General features: G+C 46.6%; 1 protein-coding gene across 2 annotated transcripts in view; it reads right to left on the minus strand.

Moving 5' to 3' along the window:
• Nucleotides 1–21,005, minus strand: part of XPO6 (exportin 6) — an 824,334-nt gene that overhangs the window by 370,273 nt on the left and 433,056 nt on the right. For both annotated transcript variants that reach the window (XM_086941189.1, XM_086941190.1), the window contains exons 12-14: nucleotides 19,749–19,818; nucleotides 6,099–6,258; nucleotides 5,102–5,194 (exon numbers count right to left, since the gene is read on the minus strand). In XM_086941189.1, coding sequence (XP_086797315.1) covers nucleotides 5,102–5,194; nucleotides 6,099–6,258; nucleotides 19,749–19,818 — 323 coding nt within the window. The remainder of the gene's footprint in view (nucleotides 1–5,101; nucleotides 5,195–6,098; nucleotides 6,259–19,748; nucleotides 19,819–21,005) is intronic.

The raw sequence follows: 21,005 nt of genomic DNA on the forward strand, positions 1-21,005 counted from the left end.
CTCCTGCGTACAGGGCGTTTCCGTAGTCCAGTCTGCTGCTGACGAGGGCCTGGGTGACCGTTCTTCTCGCTTCGGTGGGGATCCTCTTGTAGATCCTGCGAAGCATGCGGAGGGTGTTGAAGCATGAGGAAGAGACGGCGTTGACCTGCTTAGTCATAGAGAAGGTAAAGTAGAGGATGACCTCTAGGTTGAGTGCGTGGTCGGTGGGTGTTGGGGCTGTTCCCAGTGTGGTCGGCCACCAGGAGTCATCCCAGGCCGAGGGGGTGGATCCGAGGATGAGGACCTCCATCTTGTCCGAGTTCAGCTTCAGTCGACTGTTACTCATCCATTCGGCGACGGCCTTTATTCCTTCGTGGAGGTTGGTTTTGGCGGTGTGGGGGTCTTTGGTGAGGATCAGTTGGGTGTCGTCGGCATAGGCGATGATGTGGAGGTCGTGCAGTCGAGCGATGTGAGCCTTGGGGTACGCCGCAGATCTTGGTGGCTTCGGAGCGGAAGGGGGGGGGGGGGGGGGGAGGACAGACCCTCTGTGTTCTGCCGGCGAGGAAGGAGGTGGTCCAGTCCAAGGCCTTCTCATGGATCCCGGCGTCATGGAGGCATGTTCGTAGTGTGCAGTGGCAGACCGTGTCTAAGGCGGCTGACAGGTCCAGAAGGATGAGGGCCACTGTTTCTCCGTTGTCTAGCAGGGTCCTGATGTCATCGGTGGCGGCAATGAGAGCATTTTTGGTGCTGTGGTTGCTGCAGAACCCGGATTGGGAAGGGTCCAGGATACTGTTCTCCTCGAGGTAGCGGGTCAGTTGTTTGTTGACGGACTTCTCGATGACCTTCGCCGGGAATGGGAGCAGGGAGATGGGCCGGAAATTCTTGAGGTCCTTGGGGTCCGCCTTGGGCTTCTTGAGTAAGACTTTGATCTCGGCGTGCTTCCAGCTCTCCAGGAAGGTTGCCGTCTTGAAGGAGATGTTGATGCCTTCCCATGATGGGGTGCGATGGCTGTGCTGGCTTTGTTGAAGATGTGGTGTGGGTATGGGTCTGACGGAGATCCTGAGTGGATGATGTTCATGGTCTTGATGGTATAGTCGTCGGTGATGTTGGTCCAGGCGAGCAGGCGGTTGGTGATGATGGTGGTCGTGGGGGCGGAGGTTTCGGTGGTTGTCGAGGCGGACGTGGCATTGAAGCTGTTGTGGATGTCTGCGATCTTGCCGTGGAAGAAGGTGGCTAGCAAGTCGCACAGGTTTTGCGAAGGTGGGACGTCTTTGGTGTTGGAGCTGGGGTTGGAGAGTTCCCTCACAATGGTGAACCCAGTCCCAAAGATCCTGTCAGCAAGGCTGATTCAACTGGGAGCTCCCATTGCTGTGATTTGTGGGCAAAGGATTAGCTAGATTAAGGGCAGTAAGATTAATCTGAGCACCAAACTACACTCTTGTGTACTACTCTCCATTGAAAATGTTTTAGGACACTGTTTTGTTCCTACAAATAAGGTTGCAACGCTCGGAGTGAAATAAAAAATAAAAAAAAGGTATCTGCCAGTGGGGGACTCTGAAGTAGAACTTTCTATGGCTACGCCAATCTGTCAAAGATGAAGAGATGTTGATACAATTTACTCACTTTTCAATTGCCTGTTGTGTTCCTGATCCAATCATCTTGCGCTTTGCACAGAGAGGACGTGCAGCTAGTACTCCTGTTAGCCACCAAATAATGAGTGGATCCAAACTGGAAGAGCTACATGTTCCCCAGATGCACTGAACTATAGACTGCTGGGTCTTCTAAATATAGTCACCATGGGGAAAGCTAAAGGAAACGTTTTGAATCCTAAAAAGGACAAAGTGGAAACACCTGCATATGGAGCTTCTGGGGCCAAAACCAACCTAAGAGACCCTGTCCCTGCCCTGGTGAGACAAACTTCTGGTCAAGATGAGGTAACATCCTCAACCTCAGGAGACTCCCTGTAGAAGGAAAGCATTAAAAAGGACAGAAAATTTGTGAAACGTACTTCATCACCAGGGAAAGAGTTTATAGAGACATATTCATCGAGATCAGCACTTAAAGACTTGTCATCAGCAACAGTACCACAGTTGACAAGAAAGTCTACTCCCAGAGCGGAGATGCTATTGTCAACAAATCATCCATGGTTGATGACTTAACCAACACAGACGACTCCACCAATGACTACACAGTCATCACTGACAAAAACCCTTCTGTTGATGAGGACTAGTGAACGGAGTAGCTAATTTTACTGACCAAGGTACCATTGCCAGCGAAAGCACAGTCAACAACATATATGCACCCACTGACCACCACGCTACCAGCATTGGATTTGTCTGCAGCTCCTGCACCGTTAACTGTAAAGATTACATCTCAGAGGGCAATAACAGCTACATCTTCCACAGCCGCAACAGGGGTTACATTGACAACTACTGCATCAACAGCCCATATACCTTTGTCACTACACCATTACCACAGACACCAATAAGGACTATGCCACTCTTACTACCGTTGTTTTCTCTAATTAGAAATACTCTAGAGCCTCCACTACATCTTCTAGAGGACTATTCTTAGGAATCTACTTCTAGTGCATTTATCTGACCAAATGTCAGATAAGTAACATTTATTTTGATAATGACAGCATGTTGTCAAGCGTGGCTTCAGGTGCAGAATGCCTCCATGGTCTTGACCCACAATTTGCACCAGGAGCAAAACTATTATGGTCAGATTTGAAGGACTGATATTTCTCAATCTTTAGCTTTGCCAATGGTCCAAGTGCTGATGGATTTCTTGCATTTAGTGAAGATGATGATGGAGGACTTGTACTGAAGATTACATACAGCACAGCTGGAAGTTCCGCTTCTGGCACCCATACAGACCTTGCTTCAAGGCCACGGACTTTCTCAATCTGAAGATTTGTCCCACACAAAAATATTATGTCAGAAAGAGTCTATGACACAGCCTCTAGTTACTAGTAGGGACAATGTTCATGATACATCTCAGGCATCAGATCAAGATGAACACGACAGGTAGACTGATCAAGTCTCACGCCTCCCAAGAGGATATTTAAGATCCTGAATGTAAATATTAAGTTCCAGCAGTGCAGCTAAGTCTAGAACAAATCCAGGACACTCTCTACCAGATGATGTATACAGCTTCCAAATGCAAGTGGAAAGAGAGGGTCAGAAATGTAATTTGCCTACGGCCATTTTAAAGAAACTTTAAAAGGGACTGTATGTCAACATCTCACCCTAAACAGAAATTTCAATTTCTCACTCACACAGTGACTAAGTGACTGAGCACCACAAGTGCGTCGACTCATTTATTCTGGAAATTTGTACAGTACAGTATGCACCAACCAGATGGGCTCTTGGCAGAGAGAGAATATGAAAAAACAAGATGCAGTCCATTAGCACAAGAACTGAACACCAACGTTTCTCAGAAGTTTCCATGGTGGTCTATTTTACGGGTGATGGTGCAGAGTTGTTAAATGTTGGAAGTAATGACAGGGAAGGAACAGCTACCTTGTCTGAATAGTCAAACAACAGAACAGGAAGAAGCCATTCTGATGAGGACATCAGGAAAATAGCATGTAAGTTTTGCAAACAAAGTCAAGTGGTGCACATTTGTACTAAATCTGCTAGATAATGTAGCAGGATTTTCTAAAATATGGTTAAAAAAAATAATGTAGCAGGAATTTAATAGCATGAATTCATCAAATGGAAGTCAGTAAAAAGCGGCCAACACTAGGTAGATATGGTCAGGCCAGAATAACTTCAGAAGTCATCAAGCAGCTTCAAGACTGTAGTGCTTACCAATATGGAGATTAAATACTTTGGAAGGGACATAAAAACTTTCTATTTTGAGTCTAAAAGAAATTGAAGAAGGGGAGCAACTGGTTCAGAAGCGTTCAAACTTGGGACTAGGCTGATGCTCACTCCCTCTGAATTATTTGAGAGGCTATTCAAGGGAATTTTATGAACGCACACTTGCAGTTTTTGTTTACGGTTTCTTGATCAGTTTGGTATGACATAACTATAGATAGATTAGCTTTATTAAACACAAAGTTTAACCGAGTTCTGAAGAGAGGACTTACACTACAGAAAAAGACTATGCGAGAGAACAGAGAATGCAGAAACATCTAGAGCGGGCTGCAGCGACAAAAATGTAAACAGTATTGCAAGGACCCATCATGAAATAATAAAGAACGTCATGATGTTTTGAATGTAGCCATGAAAGCAAAAAAGTTGCAAATCTATATACCAATAAATAGTGTTTCTGAGCTAGCATTAACAAATCAATGTGTGTAGTGTTGTTGTTGACCATAGCTATCCGTGGCAACGGGGCCATTTAAATTTGGGCTAAGTTAGTCAGCCAGTTTCCCCTGAACGTTGTAATAACAAAGAGCAACCTCATAACCCCTTGAGAGCATGGGTACACAAACAATATAAATAGTTGCTCCAAAATGAACTGCTTATTAACTTAATTGCAGTAGTCAGTTGAAATAATCTTGAGAGAAAAGTGACAACAATCAACAAGTAGCATACATTTCAAAGCTCCAAGCAGCAATAATTAGGAATAAATGACCAGAACAAGGAGACAGGGGCCACCTCACTTAACCTGAACACACAGAAGCATTTGTTCTTGTATAAAATATAAGGCTTTATTTACTTTTTCACATATTACTACTTATTAAGTTACATCTATTGCTGAAATAGGTAGGACGTTGGGCATTTTCCTATCAAGAATCATTAAACTCACAGTATAATTATGCGAATGAGCAATTCCATTGGAAGCAACTGTTTTACGTTCCCCAGTACAGCATTTCCACAACTACAATGTTAATGAGCCTCCCAGTCATAGTTTGAAAACGGACAGAAAATGTAGAAACTTCTCTTGGCACTATATTCCTGGAAGCTTGAAGATGTGAAAGGACCGCAAAAGAACCCTAAATGATACAAATATTACCATAGTGACAACTCCATCTGTCTTAAAAACTGATTTAGTTTTGTAAAGGTAACTGCACTACAATGAAAGCTAGCCTTGGCTCAGTGACAGCAGAACATATGATAAACGTTTACATTTGTGCATCATTGCCAAATTTCCCAAAAACTGTACTCACACATCCAACAGGTCTGGTTTTAGCACAGTGGGTACCGCTGTTTCAATACTGTAGAGTTTGCATTGGGATCCATAGAGGGTTCCTTTTACCAACCTGCAGGAAAAAAGATGAGCTTTTAGGAATTATGTCAACAAGGCCTACTGTGAACACAGTTTTAAAGATTGTGTCTCAATCTCATCTTCCCTTGACAGTTCTTACTGTTTAACTGATTCTGTCCTTTCGTTAATACAGCTTTTGCCGTGCAGGAGCTACAATCACTTTCTCATTTCTACCCACAGTGCTCCTAACATGCTGCTAAGGGTCTTATTTCTATTTCTTTAGACCAGATGCCCACCCTCACCTATGAAGCCAATCTGCTCACTTCAATCCATTCCTTCAATGGAAACCTATCCTTTTGACTGCTCAAACTTACAAGATTTCTTTACTTCACATCCCCTTTTTACATAGCTGTTTTCCACTCATCTTCTGCGAGGCACATTTTAGAATCCACGTCTACTTCATGGTCTTTATCTTTAGTTGTGGTGCTGCTCCACTTAATTACCCTAGTTTAAGCTGTTCTCATTCCCATTTGTTTAGAACCTACTTTGACAGCCTTAGATTCTGATGAGCCAGTCCATTTTCGATTTCACAAACCTTTTCTACTTCTTGCTAATCTCAAACCCACCCCTAAAAATACCATCCTCTTCTATCTACATCTGCTGCTCCTTCCACAGACTTCATGGTGCCAATTGGACTCTCAGTAACTTCCAGTGCACACCCTTCTAGTTTAAGTCGGACTGGTCTCTCAATGTCTCACTAGGAAGCAATTTACTTACTTTTGTAGAGTAGTGACCAAGATTCCACTCACAAAGAACTAATGTCATGAATGAAAGCCTTTGCCAAGTCAGGATTACTACTTCAACAAATCAAATGAGTTATTATTGAGCCATCAAAAATAAAAGGTTGTGTGTGGCACCACCTCAGCTAGGGTGGAATTTTTGCTGAATGTTATCCTTACCGTTCCACCACTGTGTGCGCATCGTTAAATCTTGTAGCAAAGACATCTCCAATGAAGTACTCAGCAAGCCGTCCAACAGCCTGCAGCAAGGAACTCAGATCTCGCAGAGAGCAATGTAACCTTCGGCAGTCATTCTCGGCTGTGACATTCAACCTATGGCCTGAAAAGGAAACAGATCATTCAGTTCAGATTCAGTGCATGTGGCATGACAGGTATACCAGCACAGGGGAAGTAGCAAAGGAAAAATGTATGCTATGGTCATTACGGTTACAGTCCTCTTTGTTCATGCTATTTCCCACAAATGAATGGTTTGCAATTGCCTAACATTGCGAAAAGGATGAACAAAACATTTTCAATAAACAAAACTCTTGAAATGTTTTAATTTACCCCTTATTCTAGTGTCCCTTCATGCTCCTATGCCCTGTCTATACCCATGCCTGACCAAGTGTTTCCTCCAAGTCTCTGTGGGTTTCTCGAATATCTAAGTTCTAGGGTCGTCATATACTCTCAGGTGAGACTTTGTTGGTGTAGTGAAGGGGAGACAGCGAAGACTAAAACTGCCTGAAAAAGTTGCATTTTATTTTTAGAACCAAGCAGGACTTAATGCAAGAAAGTAAAATAGTATTTTTAAAGGATGATACAGTTGAATGCAATGGAATGCATTTGACTTTGTAACACGTAGGTCAAATGTTCAGAATCAGTTGAAATTACTTCCCAGATAAATTTTCAGGATTACTTTTTCTACTCAGAGTGATATGACTAGATATCACACTGGGACATTTCCTGCACAAAAGGCTAATCCGTTTTTCTTAAAAAACAATTTAATACAATTTCCAACTCCACATTTAGAACTTTTTTTCACAAAAAAGCAGTTAATGCAGTCCTATGGGAGAAAATAAGGTTCTCGGTTTTAAGTTAAGTACTCGGTCTTGGGGGTTGGATTTCTGGGGTTAGGACCAGGGTTTCCCCAGGGCCAAGTATGCACTCAAAGAAAATCCTCAGTGGCACTAGGTCGGCCAGGTGCAGAGTGCTGAGGCCCAATGGTATCCAATGGAGGATAGGGGGACACTGGTTAGTGGCTGCTCACGGGCATGCCACTTGAATATGGGAGCAAAGCTCCAAGGGTTTAGCTCAGGGCAAAGAGGGATCCAACACAGCACACAAGGTGCACCCACAGCGGCACAGGGTCGACATCCGGAGACCTGATGGTTTTAATCGGAGGCTCCGCTCAGAACAAAACACTGCAGGCGCGGGCACAAAGATCTTCTGGAGGAAACCACTGGTGGGAGAGCTAAGTTGGGATGTCGAGGGATGCTGGCACACAGTCGGTTGGGCCACCCAAGGCCGTGGGGCATCGGATGTAGGGGTGTCTTTTGGCGTCGAGTTTTCCTTACCGGCTCCGATCGGGGGAGGAGGGGGGGGGGTTTGGTCCGGGAGGATCCTCCAGAAAGGGGCTGCAGGCGTCAGGAGACTTGCGGTAGGTCAGGGATCACTCAAACTCGGGCCTTTGGGTGCAGAGTGGGGCAGACTCATGGATGTGGCCTGAGCCAGATACTGTTGGTGAGCAAATCAGTGCTCACAAGAGACAAAGTCTTTTAAGGGAAGGCACAGCAGGTCCTCCAGGTTGTAGGGGGCTTTTGGCTGCAGGACACACTGGGATTCCGTTGCACTTAGTCGAGTTAGGGACTGGACGGTAGGCGAGGGGCCAAGTCAGTTTGTGTCCTCCTCTTCTCCCTCCAGCAGCTCTTCGGTCATTCTTCTTCTGTCTTCTTATTTGAGGAGGTAAGGTTTGGGGTTGCCCCTAAATACTAAATTTAAAGGTGTTTCAGGTAGGTACAGGTTGGAACCAATGGCTTCCTTCCTTGGGGTGGGTAAACCCCCTATTAGGCCACCCTTCAGTGGGAGGGGGGGCATAAGCATTACTCTGGTTGCCTAAGTCCCCCCCATCTTCAAGATGGCGGGGACAGAGTTGTGCTTCGCCTCTCCTCCCCCACCTGAGGGGTGCGGTTGGCAAAGGTGGGCACACCTCTCCTCCCATTTTAGTTTTACGTCAGATTCTCCCACCCAAAGTGGGGCTCAGAACCGGTGGGGGGCAGTTGCTAGCAGCAGCAAATGGCTGGGTCAGCTCACAAGGGTGGCAAGCTTTTAAAGCTTCCCCTTCGTAGACCCTGCCCATCCTGGGGGAGGAGGCTTGGCACCTCTGCCCATGATGTGCTTTGTTTCAGGACCCAAGAGCTTGAGGCTCTCGACCCAGGGGGTCCAGAAACATTTCTAGGGGTGGCATATGATGAGCAGCCAGTCAGCCAGGACCCTAGAGTTAGGTCATTCTTCAGGGGGCATCTATAAGATGTCCTCTGAGTGTATTTTTCATTTAATCCCACACTGGCATCAGTGTGGGTTTAATGTGCTGGGAAGTTTGATATCAAACTTCCCAGATTTCAGTAAAGCCATTATGGTGCTGTGGAGTTGGTATTGACAAACTCCCAGATCATATACTCTACTAGGAGGATGCAGATTATATAACCCACTGAAAGAATGCTGGAGAATATCATTTCCATGAAAGATGTACCTGTGGGTCCATTAAAATAGTCCATCTCAATTGCAGAAAATAAACATGAACAAGACAAAACAGGATTCCGCCACGGAAGAACAAGTTACTTACCTTCGGTAACACTTTTTCTGGTAGATACAATATCTGCCTGTGGATTCCTCACCTTGTGAATATCCCCCTTGCGTCAGCAACATTCGGAAATTCTTTTTGTAGCCTCGCGCCGACGTGGATCCTGACGTCACAGAGGCACGGCACCGCTCGCGACTCCGCTGACGTCACCGACGCCTATAACAGGCCGGCGTGATGACATCAGTTCCACCCTTTTTTCCGTGCCTACGAGGCACACGGACGGTCCGATGACAGTAGACATATACACAGTATACGCAGTATAGAAATCAAGGTAACACACAGTGTGAAGCAAATGCAATAAAACATTTGAAATAAACAACTCCTTGACAATAAAATAATACATTATAGAAACTCTGGCATAGAAGAGTGGACAACGGGGAGGCGGGTGGGTCAGTGAGGAATCCACAGGCAGATATTGTATCTACCAGAAAAAGCGTTACCGAAGGTAAGTAACTTGTTCTTCTGATAGATACATCTGCCGTGTGGATTCCTCACCTTGTGAATAGAGTCCCACAGCAGTCCCCACTCCCGGAGGAGGGTGTCCACTCTTCTAGACCAAGAAATCCTGAAGGGCAGAGCGCGCAAAATGACCGTCCCTCCTCACTTCGGAATCCAAGCAGTAATGCTTCGCGAAAGTGTGGAGGGAAGACCAAGTTGCCGCTCTACAAATATCCTCTACAGGCACACCTCTAGCCAATGCAGAGGTCGAAGACTTAGCTCTAGTAGAATGAGCCCTTATACCCTCTGGTGGTTCCTTACCGGCCAAAGAGTAGCAGATCTTGATGCAGAGGACGATCCATCTCGACAAAGTCCTCTTATGGACCGCTCTTCCCTTCTTGCAGCCAGCAAAGCCAATAAAGAGCTGGTCATCCAAGCGACAGTCTTTAGTCCTGTCCAAGTAAAAAGACACCGTCTTCTTGGGGTCAAGACGGTGTAATCTCTCCTCCTCCTTGGAAGGGTGTGGGGGAGGATAAAAAGTAGGAAGGGTAATGGATTGACCAAGGTGGAAAGGAGTCACCACCTTTGGCAGAAAAGCAGCCCATGTCCTAAGAACCATTCGATCAGCATGAATGGTCAAGAAAGGGGGCTTGTGACTAAGAGCTTGAAGCTCACTTACCCTCCTTGCCGAGGTTATTGCAACGAGGAAAACTGTTTTGAAAGACAGGAGCCTCATAGGACATTTGTGAAGAGGCTCAAAAGGAGCACCCATTAAAAATGTCAAAACTAGATTCAAATCCCACTGAGGCACAATAAAAGGGGTAGGAGGGAACTTATTAGTGAGGCCCTTCAAAAACCTTAAAACTATAGGAGATTTAAACAGAGAAGGCTGGTCAGGCAAACAGATAAACGCCGACAGCGCTGACAGATAACCCTTCACCGTGGCAACAGCAAGCCCCTGCTGTGCCAGAGAAAGGGCAAACTGGAGAACATCAGATAAATGGGCCCTCAAAGGGTCTATGGACTTCTCCCTGCACCAAACAACAAACTTAGACCACCTATAAGAATAGATGGACTTAGTGGAGTCACGCCTGGCTGACAAAATGACATCCACCACATCGTGAGGGAGAGAAAAAGAAATCAGGTTGCCCCGTTCAATCTCCAGGCATGAAGGTGTAATGTCTGGAGGTGGGGGTGTAGAACCTGCCCCTCCATCTAAGAGAGAGGAGATCTGCCCTGTGAGGGAGACGGAGCGGTAGGTGAGAGGAGAGATGGAGAAGGTCTGAGTACCACACCCTTCTTGGCCAATCCGGGGCAATCAATATGACTTGGGCCCGGTCTTGGCGAATCTTCCTCAGAACCCGAGGAATCAAAGGTATGGGAGGAAACGCGTGAAGGAGTTGCGAGCTCCAACTCAACTGAAACGCGCCCCCCAAGGCTCCTTGCATCGAATACTGGAGACTGCAGAATGACAGGCAGTGAGCATTCTCGTGAGTGGCGAACAGGTCCACCCGAGGAGTCCCCCACATCCGAAAGATGTCGTGAACTACCTCTGGATGGAGCCTCCACTCGTGATCGGCAGAGAACTGCCGACTAAGACTGTCTGCATGAACGTTCTGAACCCCGGCCAGATGATTTGCCATCAGACAAATCTGATGGTCCTGAACCCAGGACCAGAGACGCAGAGCCTCTCTGCAGAGACACTGCGACCCTACTCCTCCCTGCTTGTTGATGTACCACATCGTGGTCGTGTTGTCCGTCAGGACCTGAACAGACTGACCGCGAAGGGAAGGGAGGAAGGCCTTGAGCGCCAGATGTATCGCCCGCAACTCTAGAAGGTTGATATGAAGCAACCTTTCCTCTGGAGACCAAAGACCTTTGACCTCCAGGTCCCCCAGATGAGCACCCCACCCAAGAGTAGACGCATCCGATATTACTGTGGCAACCGATGGAGGAATCTGAAAAGGCTTCCCTTGAGACAGATTGCCTTCCACGCTCCACCAAGACAGATCCGCTGCAGTTTCTCTGGAGATCTTCACCGACTCCCTGAGATCCCCATTGTGCTGATACCACTGCCTGCGGAGGCACCACTGGAGCGCCCTCATATGCCAGCGTGCATGGTTGACCAACAGAATGCATGAAGCCATCAGACCGAGCAGGCGAAGGACCTTCAGGACTGGAACGACCGCTCCATTGTAAAACAAAGGAATCATCTCCTGTATGTCACGAATCCTTTGAGGGGGAGGGAATGCACGACACACAGTAGTGTCCAGTACCGCACCTATGAACAAGTTGCGCTGTGAGGGCACCAGGTGAGACTTGGGTACATTTATCGAAAAACCCAACCTGTGCAACAACTGAGTTGTCTCTTGCAGATGATGGAGCACCTTCTCCGGCGACTCCGCTTTGATCAGCCAGTCGTCTAGATACGGAAACACATGTCTCCCCATTCTCCTGAGATGAGCTGCCACCACTGCCATCACCTTGGTGAAGACTCGAGGCGCAGTAGTAAGACCAAACAGAAGGATCACAAACTGGTAGTGTTGTGACCCAACCGTAAATCGGAGATACTTCCTGTGCGACTTCAAGATGGGAATATGAAAATACGCATCCTGCAAGTCTTCTTCCAGCAGCGCTTGAAGAACCTGTGCAAGAGTGAGCATCTTGAACTTTTCCTGTCTCAGGTAAAGGTTCAAGATCCTGAGATCCAGGATTGGCCGAAGCCTGCCATCTTTCTTGGGGATCAGAAAATACCGGGAGTAACACCCCTGACCCCTTTCCTGCTCTGGAACCACCTCTATCGCACCTTTTCGGAACAGAGCCAGGACTTCTTCCTGCAGGAGAAGCAGGTGATCCTCCGAACAATAACCCTGGCAAGGAGGGTAATTGGGAGGGAATTCCTGGAAAGGAAGTGCATACCCATTCTCTAAAAGATTGAGAACCCAAAGATCCGATGTTATTAATTCCCAATCTTGTAGAAATTGAGTAAGCCGACCCCCCACTGGGCCCACATGATCCGGAATGGCGGATCTAGGGCTGCTTTGCTGCGTTGGCCGGGGGTTGGGAAGGAGAGGAGGAGGAGGAAGTTTGACGACCTCTAGGGCGGGATCTTTGCCTGCCCCTGTATGACTTGTACAGCGTATTCTGCTGCTGTTGAGGCTGCTGCTGGGATGGTCTGTAAGAACGAAAGGAAGATATTCCAAACCCCCTGAAGCGTCTACCAGTAGTACCTCTGGACTGAAGACCCAAACTGTCCTTAAAACGTTCCAAGGCAGCATCAGCCTTCTTGCCAAACAATCCTGAGCCATCAAAACAGACTAGACGTCTGCAGAGAACTCCGATGATTTAAGCCAGGCAGCCCTTCTAGTGGCCACGGAGGAGCCCATGACCCTTGCCACCGAATCAGCAGTGTCCAGACCACTCTGAATCACCTGTCTCGCAACTGCTTGAGTGTCCGATATCACTTCCTGAAAATCCTTCCTGTCATCCTCAGGAATTTTCGGAATCAGCTGCTTGACAGAATCCATCAAGGCATGGATATACCTTCCCATCAAAGTTGGTTGACTTTAACGCCATACTGGCTGATGAGAAAACCTTCTTGGCACTCTGATCTTGCTTTCTGGATTCCTCATCCCCAGGAACCTGTGGAAAAGCACCAGCAGATTTCTTTGAGCAGGCAGCTTGCACCACCAAACTCTCAGGCAAGGGATGAGTTGATAAAAACGCAGGGTCCTCAGGTGCAGCTCTGTATCTCCTCGCCACCGTTCTAGAAACTGCAGGAGCAGATAAAGGTTTCTTCCAAACCTCATAGATGGGCTCAGATAAGGCCTCGTTGAAGGGTAACATAGGTTCAATAACTGATGAGGGTGAATGAAGAACCTCAGTTAAAATATTAGGTTTATAATCAGCAGTGGGCAGAGTAATATTCAATAAACTCGCTGCTTTTTTTATAACGGTGTGATAAGGCACCACATCCTTCGATGGTACATTTGACACTGAAGCCAATTCCCACTCAGGCGACAGTTCAAGCCCACTGGCCTCACACAAGTCTTCAAAAGGATCCTCAGAATCCCGTAACTCCCCTTCTTCAGTATCTGAATATTGATATCTTTCCTCTTCCAGAAGTCTCTGGGCCTTTCTCCGAGATCTTTCCTTCACAGCAGAAGTCAACGGATTCGGAAACGACTCCGACGGGGTCGGTGCCGGCGTCGAACCCGAAGTCGGATGAGGTTTTTCAATACGAGGTCGGGCAGAATCCTGCCTCGGAGTCGTAGGCATCGGCGTCGATGGGACTGGCGTCGAGCGCTTCGACGTCTACGACACCGGTGGTGTCGGAAAATGCCAATGCGGTGGAATAGCCGGCATAAAAGGCATGAAGGGCGCAGGGGCGTAAGCCTGGGGAATACCCAAGTTAAAGGCCATAGGACCCGTGGGACCAACAGATGCACCAGACGGGAACATTGCCCTGGAATAAACACCAAACATGGCGTTCAGGAACTGAGAAGGGTCCTGACCTGGAGCTGGAAATTCAGGATATGGATCTCTGGGTCGTTCCTGAGGAGGTGGAGTCGAAACGACGTCGACCTCTTCACCGAGTCCAGGAACCGGGTTCGACGAACCCGCAGGCACCGGAACTTCGACTTCACCAGCCCCCTGCTCCTCACCTTCATCCTCCTGACCAGAAGGATTGGATGGAACCGGAGAATGGACCTGCTTCTGAGATTCGGGTGAATCCGGATGTGAAGCCTCACCAACAGAGTTATGTTCCGACTCCGAAACCTCCACTTCCTTACTCAGAAGTTTGACCTGGGACTTCGGTCTTGAACTAGAGTCCTTTCCGGAGTGATGACGTGACTCATGGCTCCTCTTCTTATGTTTCTTCCTCGAAGACTTCGAAGCGTGAGCCGAAGACGACTCCGAGCGTGACCTCGAACGAGACCTCGACCGACGAGTTCGAGACTTCGAAGACTTCTTAACTTTCTTATTTTTAAGTTTTGCCACGAGGAGTTTCGTCTCTCTTTCTCTTAACGCCTTCGGAGTCATCTTCTTGCAGCAAGGACAGTCCTCGACGTCATGGTCGGAACTTAAACACCAAACACAGCATTCATGAGGATCGGTGATAGACATAGTCCTGCCACATTCGCCGCAAGCCTTAAATCCAGTTTTCTTCGACGACATTTCGAAGAATATAAAGATAGACACAATAATAGGATAATAGTAACAAAGTTACTGTTAAGCTACAGTACGATCCCTGAAAACCGTTAGCGTCGACGACGCGGAAAAAAGGGAACTGATGTCATCACGCCGGCGTGGGCCTGTTATAGGCGTCGGTGACGTCAGCGGAGTCGTGAGCGGTGCCGTGCCTCTGTGACGTCCGGATCCACGTCGGCGCGAGGCTACAAAAAGAATTTCCGAATGTTGCTGACGCAAGGGGGATATTCACAAGGTGAGGAATCCACACGGCAGATGTATCCATCAGAAATAAGTGCCGAAAGATGGATTCTCATGAATGCAATTAAATGCCACTAAAAACCCAAGATGGACCGTTTGATCCTTTTTCACTTGGAAGGGAGTAACACATTCTGTAAACATGTCTAGGTATGCCAGTTTTGTAGTTCACAGCAAGAAAGTACAGGTAATGTGAAACCTGTTTTAGAAAAAGTGGCCCGTGGTAGGATTATTTCCATTGCTTTTCCCAAGCTGTAACCTCTTTATTCTACCACTGTATAAAGCTGACGGACAGAGAAGCTTTACTTACCAAAAGCTCCAGTATCTATGGCTGGTTGGGCTGTACACGGACAGTTTATGCATTGGACTTTTGTACCCGATATCTGAAGCATTAGATACACATGGATCTGAACGAAGGCTGATCTTTTCATGAGGCTGGTTCACTATACAATGTCCACCTCTGGTGAGGCACTGTGCACGGAGTCCAGGCAACCCTTCGTGTTTAGGTCCATGAAACCCAGAGCTCTTGAGGTGTAGCGCTGGAGAGCAGCTAAGGCTTAGTCAGGAGGGTTGTAAAGCAAGTGCATTCACCACTATAGTCAAGTCAGTAAACATTTCACGCAAGAAAGAATCACATCAGGTGATTATAAAAACACTTTATATTTATTACTACACACTAGACACTGACTTCGTATATCTCATCCACGGAGATGTCAATTTCAAATAAATACTTAAGATAAAAGTAGGTAGCATAGGTAAACACATAGGGCCCACACCGGGGACCAAATCATATACTAAAATTGTGGAATAGAAGCTAAGTAGCCAACCAGGATTAGACCCAAGAATGGAGGATCCCAGGGAAAACAGAACCACCCAAGGAGAGTAGCCAGGGACCCCCCCCCCCCTCCCCAGGCGCACGGGTGCAGAGTGGTTACACCAGATCAAACGTCCTAAGAATAACACAGGTTAAGTTGCATTGGAATTTTACAGTTCTAGAACCCTGCTAAAAGACCCCCAAGGAACCGCTTTGAATCAAGGAAGGTAGAGGAGCCACCCCGCATGTGGATACCCCAGGAACCAGAATACCTACATCAGGGAGCCCAGGTGAATAGGGGTGAAGTGGAGTCGGAAACGCCCATAGTTGCCAATGGAGGTTCGTGGAAGACCTGCAGCTAGGACGTCTCTTGGACCAGGCCGGTGCAACCAAGATGAGGAATCCAGATGAGAAGAACCTGAAAGTAGAGGGAACAGAGTCCAAACTACCCGGAGGGCACCACGAGATACAGAAGGAAAATACCAGCACAGGTTAGAGCTTCTTGCTGTAGCACGGTGAGGATGAAGCAGCAGCTTTGGAGCCCAAGCGACGATGCAGGAGCACAGGAGCCAGCCATGAGCGGTCTCACACCGGTCGACGAGTGCAGGAAGGCCAGCGACCTGCAGGACCACCAACAAGCCTTGGCAAACGCAAACAACTGTTTGCAGGAGAAGAGGCTGTGTTGCAGACCAGCAAGGTCTGCAGGACTAACCCTGCAAGGGTAAGTCAGGGCCGACCCTCAGCATGCAGGAGAGCCAGAAAGAATCAATGGAGCCCCCTCAAGGACCCTCTGGAATACGGTACAGGGAGTGCAATGAATCCTCAACAGCACACAGGGGATGCCTTTAGAGCCATCAACGGCCTCGGACCTGGCTACCTGAAAAAGCGAGTGACAATTTCTCAATCTGTCAGATCACTTAGATCTAACAACCTACGCCTCTTGATCACACCCCGCTTTCGCCGTTCCAGAATGGGCGGTAGAGGGTTCAGCGTTATCTGTGCCAAACTATGGAACTGCCTCCCTATCGACCTCAGGTTCAGCCCGTCTGAATCCATCTTCTGTGCCAAATTAAAAACCTGGCTGTTCTCCAGACTTTGATTCCTGTCTCGTATGAAGCTGGTCCCACCCCTCCCTCCCCTGAGATCCTGTTTCTAGCGCCGGGACACCCCTCCGGGGGTAGCTGCGCGCGGTATAAGCTACTTAAATAAATAAATAAATGAAGGCCCACGATGCAGAGGATGGAGGCAGCACGTCATCCTTGGAGGTGTGCAGTGCTGAGGCTTCTTGGAGCTTGAAGATCTTTCCTGAAGATAGCGAACAAGCTTTGGTAACATGAGACAGGAAGGGGGTTCACATTGGTTGGAGAGGGATTACAGTCGCCCAAGTTGCAGGGAAGAAATGTCAGGCCTCTGAAGAACCAACAAACCACCACCTATGTTGCAGAGCCGGGCGATGTCCATAGGATAACAGAATCAGGAAACCAGTCATCGGCGTAGAAGTGCCTGCGGATGCAGGGAAGTGACTTCTTCACTGCAAGGGAGACTCATTCTGGATGGGATGAAGGCTGAGTCATCGGTGACTTGGAGGATGCACTTTCATGGAGTTGCAGAACTTGGAAAACCACAGGCATGAAGATGCAGCAGAAATCTTCCCACCAGAGCAATGTTGTCGTAGTTCCTGTTTGAAGAACAGTAGAGTTCCAGTGTCCACCAACAGAAGAGTCTTGGTACAGTCGTCAGATGACAGGCAGTCAGATCTAAAGGTTGATGTTGAGACGAATCTATGGACCCACCCTCCGGGGAGCCCTTAAGTAACCCTAAAAAGGATCACACCTCTCCTTCACAGGAAATACTCTGTTCAGCTTCCCCTGCCAGAGTTAAGCTCGATCATTATATAGGAAAAACAGTTGTTCCTGTGGAATGATATACTATGAGGTTATGATACATAAGCACAATCGTAATATAAAGGGTTAGATAATGGCAATGGTGGAGAAGTGTGGCTCAATGATTAGAGCGGCAGACCCTGATGCAGAGGTCTAGCCCGGGACCAGGGTTCAATTCCCCGCCTCGGCGGGTTTTGGGCTCAAAATTCCACGGACATGCTAATTCTCGCCGCAGTGCCTATTCCAATCATGGAGTCCCACTCTGCAACTCTGGGCAATAGCTTGCTTAATCTCCACAACGGCCCCCACAACGCTAAGGATGCCTGGCCTTCACCTTGGGGGTGCCCAGGAGTGGACGCCTCACAGGAAAAGCCAGGATGGATTCCACAGCGGTATTCGTACAAGCGCCTTGAGACCCTTGCGGATAAGTAGTGCGCTATACAAGTATCAATTTTTCATTTAAATTGTACCCGATCAAGCTGACCCATGCAGCTTTTTCTGAATCTACACGCGGAGCGCTGTCCTGCTTTTCTAATCTTCTACCGAGAGAAACTCCCAGTGCATTTTCACTGCTAATCCACAAAGGGATTCTACAACACTACGGCTGTGGCGTAAAATTAATTGAGCCCCTCTGGCCTACCTACATACCATATTGGATTGACAGCCTGTCCTCAAATTGAGTACCCGGACGGGTCCTCATGTGAGTAAACCCCTTTCCTCTATTCTTCACTTGTGGCACATCATTTTCACAAGGCTGCCTAATCATAAATTCAAATGTTCCTTCATCAATAGTCCTGAAGAGACCCCGCATTGTTTTGAGGGTCGAAACACCGTCGACAAACAGAAGAAGCTAACAATTTTCCCAGCACATATCATTGTATATAGCTGTTGTTCACATGGAATTACTTTGTTAATGGTCGACTTGTACAAACGGGAAGAAAAACCTGAACTGGATGAGCTAGGTATGCTTGAAATTGGGAAAACAGAGCAATGGTCTGAGTTTTATTTGTTTTAAGAAAATAGGTCATCTCTTTTCTTGTGATTCATTGTGCAAAAATCAGTTTTTAAAAAAAACAGATGTATTTGGACGTTTATGTATAACCCAGGTAGCACCAATGCAGTTCTTTCCAGGACCGTGATGGGATTATCAAACTTCTAAGGGAGCTGGTTCTGGAAGCATGGTTAAACACTAGTTGCTTTAACCTGTTACGAAACTGGTACAAAGGCAGGATATGTTTTTGTGGAACTTTCATATTCTTGTCAGGTCTGAAATGTTTATTTGATGCGGCGTGATCCCAAGCTTTGCAACCCAGTATGTTTCCTTGAAAAGGTACTTGCAACAGTGTGAGCCCGTATGAAGTCTCCTATTGAACTGGTAGTTAAAAGCCCCGAACATGGTCACATTGTGACAATGGCACAGATAGTCTTTGTAAACTAGAGCAGCATGCCCACACCTGAATTTGCCTTTCCCAAGTGTCCGCTTACTAAACCCATTACAAAAGAAATATTCACCTTTGCGATAGAGAAGAGAGTTCCACAGTAACCTCTGCCAAAGTCCTGAAGATAAAAGAAAGACTAATGGAGGGCAATTTGCCTAACATTGGATACCTTTGTTTCAGAAGAGGGAGGCAACTTTTTCTGGTTTTGAAATTAAGATGAGACTTCCATCAAGAGGCAGAGACAGCTAAACAAAGCAGGAGCTAAAAATAGGGAGGAACGGTAGTACAGAGAGAACTCAATCCCTGTCTCTTGACAATTTTGGGTGGTGCTAGAATAGGTGGGGAGGGTTGATCAGGAAGAGCCCAATAGAAAACAGCTAACACAAGAACTACGTTGGACCTGTAAAAAAAAACTGCTTTGTCAGCATGTCTACAGCTGCAGGCACTTCTCACCAGCTGGGAAAAACAACTGCATTTGGAAGCAAAAACATGAACAGCTCTCATGCCACCAAACATAAGCAAAATACCCACTGCTAATAGTGAAAACACTGAATGCTGGGTTATACACCTACAATGTACTATACTATACTGCAGACCCTGAACGCTATAAACATAGCTATCACTGCCAGCCATAAATGGCATATCTATCTAGTGGCAGTTATGAATTCTACACCACCTGCCACCAGTCAGTACTACAGCCACAGCTAACAATGTCAGCAGAATAACAGTTAACACAGCAAATCATAAATTACATATCCCCAGCTAACACTAATCAAAAGGAAGTGGACCACACAATACAGGCACACACAACCCCCTTTGCCCAGTGTTCATACCACTAGCCCTAATGACAACCTGCCCTAAACGGTGCATTGCTGGCCCTGATTTGTTTACACACTCAATCATTGCATTGAAATGGAAATGAAATGAAGACAAGTCCAAGATACTCACCTGTACCCGAAGTCACAACAAAGCGCTGCAATCCCAGATACACATCCAAATTCTCTTGGAGCACTGAAAACTGAAGGAAAGAATATGTTTCAGTGTAACCGATAGAACTGATGTATTTATGTTTTTTCTAGTGTCACAGCTGTAACTTTACTAGCAACTCTTCAGAGCTTTAGAACATGATCACATAGATATGAGAATTAATGAGCCACGTTTCAGCAGGTATCGCTTTTCACAAGCTGAGCCGTCTGTTATGAGAAAACCAAAGCCAGTCACTGCACTCTTTGTAAGCTTCCTGAAACTTCTCATCATTGTAGAAATGTACAGAAAGAACGTGCCTTCGTACAGAGAGTAGATCTTTCTTTCCACTAACTCCCACATGTTACTAAGTCTTTATCATCCATCCACCACCAAGATGCACCATAGAGTTCATTTTTGGTGTACTTCATTTGTGGCAAGACATTGATCACTTAATCTACAATATTATCAACTTCTCCCGGTTATCGAACATTTTTGCCTCATGCCCTTTAAATGAAGTCTCAATGTTTTATAGTCATTTCAACCACTGCTTTGCTTGTATAGTAATTTGATTTTGGAAACTTGCATGGAGTCTGGCAAAGTCTACAACTATAAAAGCCTAGACAGCTTGGACACAGTAAAGGAATATTGTAAAAAAGAATTTAAAGAGCAAGAGGTCTGCTAGAATTCCTCAATGGTGCAGGAGGAGAAGCGGCCTCAATTCTTTAACAGGAAACACATTCCAGGCTGGATAACGATTCACAGACATCATTTAAAAGATGGAGGACTCAAGATAAGTCTAAACAGTATAATTAACTAGAACGCAAGACACGCTTTCTGACTGTCCCCTCCTTTAAGAAAAAACGGCTGGGGGGTAACTGCTTCGATCACCTTGCAGCTACCTTTTGGAATTCCCTTCCCCTGCCTATTAGACAGAGCCCTGATCTTCTTACTTTTAGACGCTCCTTGAAGACTTGGCTTTTTAAACAGGCTTATTGTTAAAATATTTGGCTTCTTAAACAGGTTCACTGTCAGAGTAATTACTAGTTTTATGTTTCTCTCCGATAGCGCCATGAAGCCTACGGGCGTACGTGCGCTTTATAAGTAATTTTTAACATAACATAACATAACACTTTCAGTTCCAGCTTTTCATCTTCTGTATTTTGTTAATTCCATAACCTCCAGAATATCTCCACCATGTATTGTATCTTAAAACAGTTTTTATACCTGCCTAGCCTTTGG

This window comes from Lissotriton vulgaris, chromosome 10 (assembly GCF_964263255.1).
Source record: "Lissotriton vulgaris chromosome 10, aLisVul1.2, whole genome shotgun sequence".
Taxonomy (NCBI): Eukaryota; Metazoa; Chordata; class Amphibia; order Caudata; family Salamandridae; genus Lissotriton; species Lissotriton vulgaris.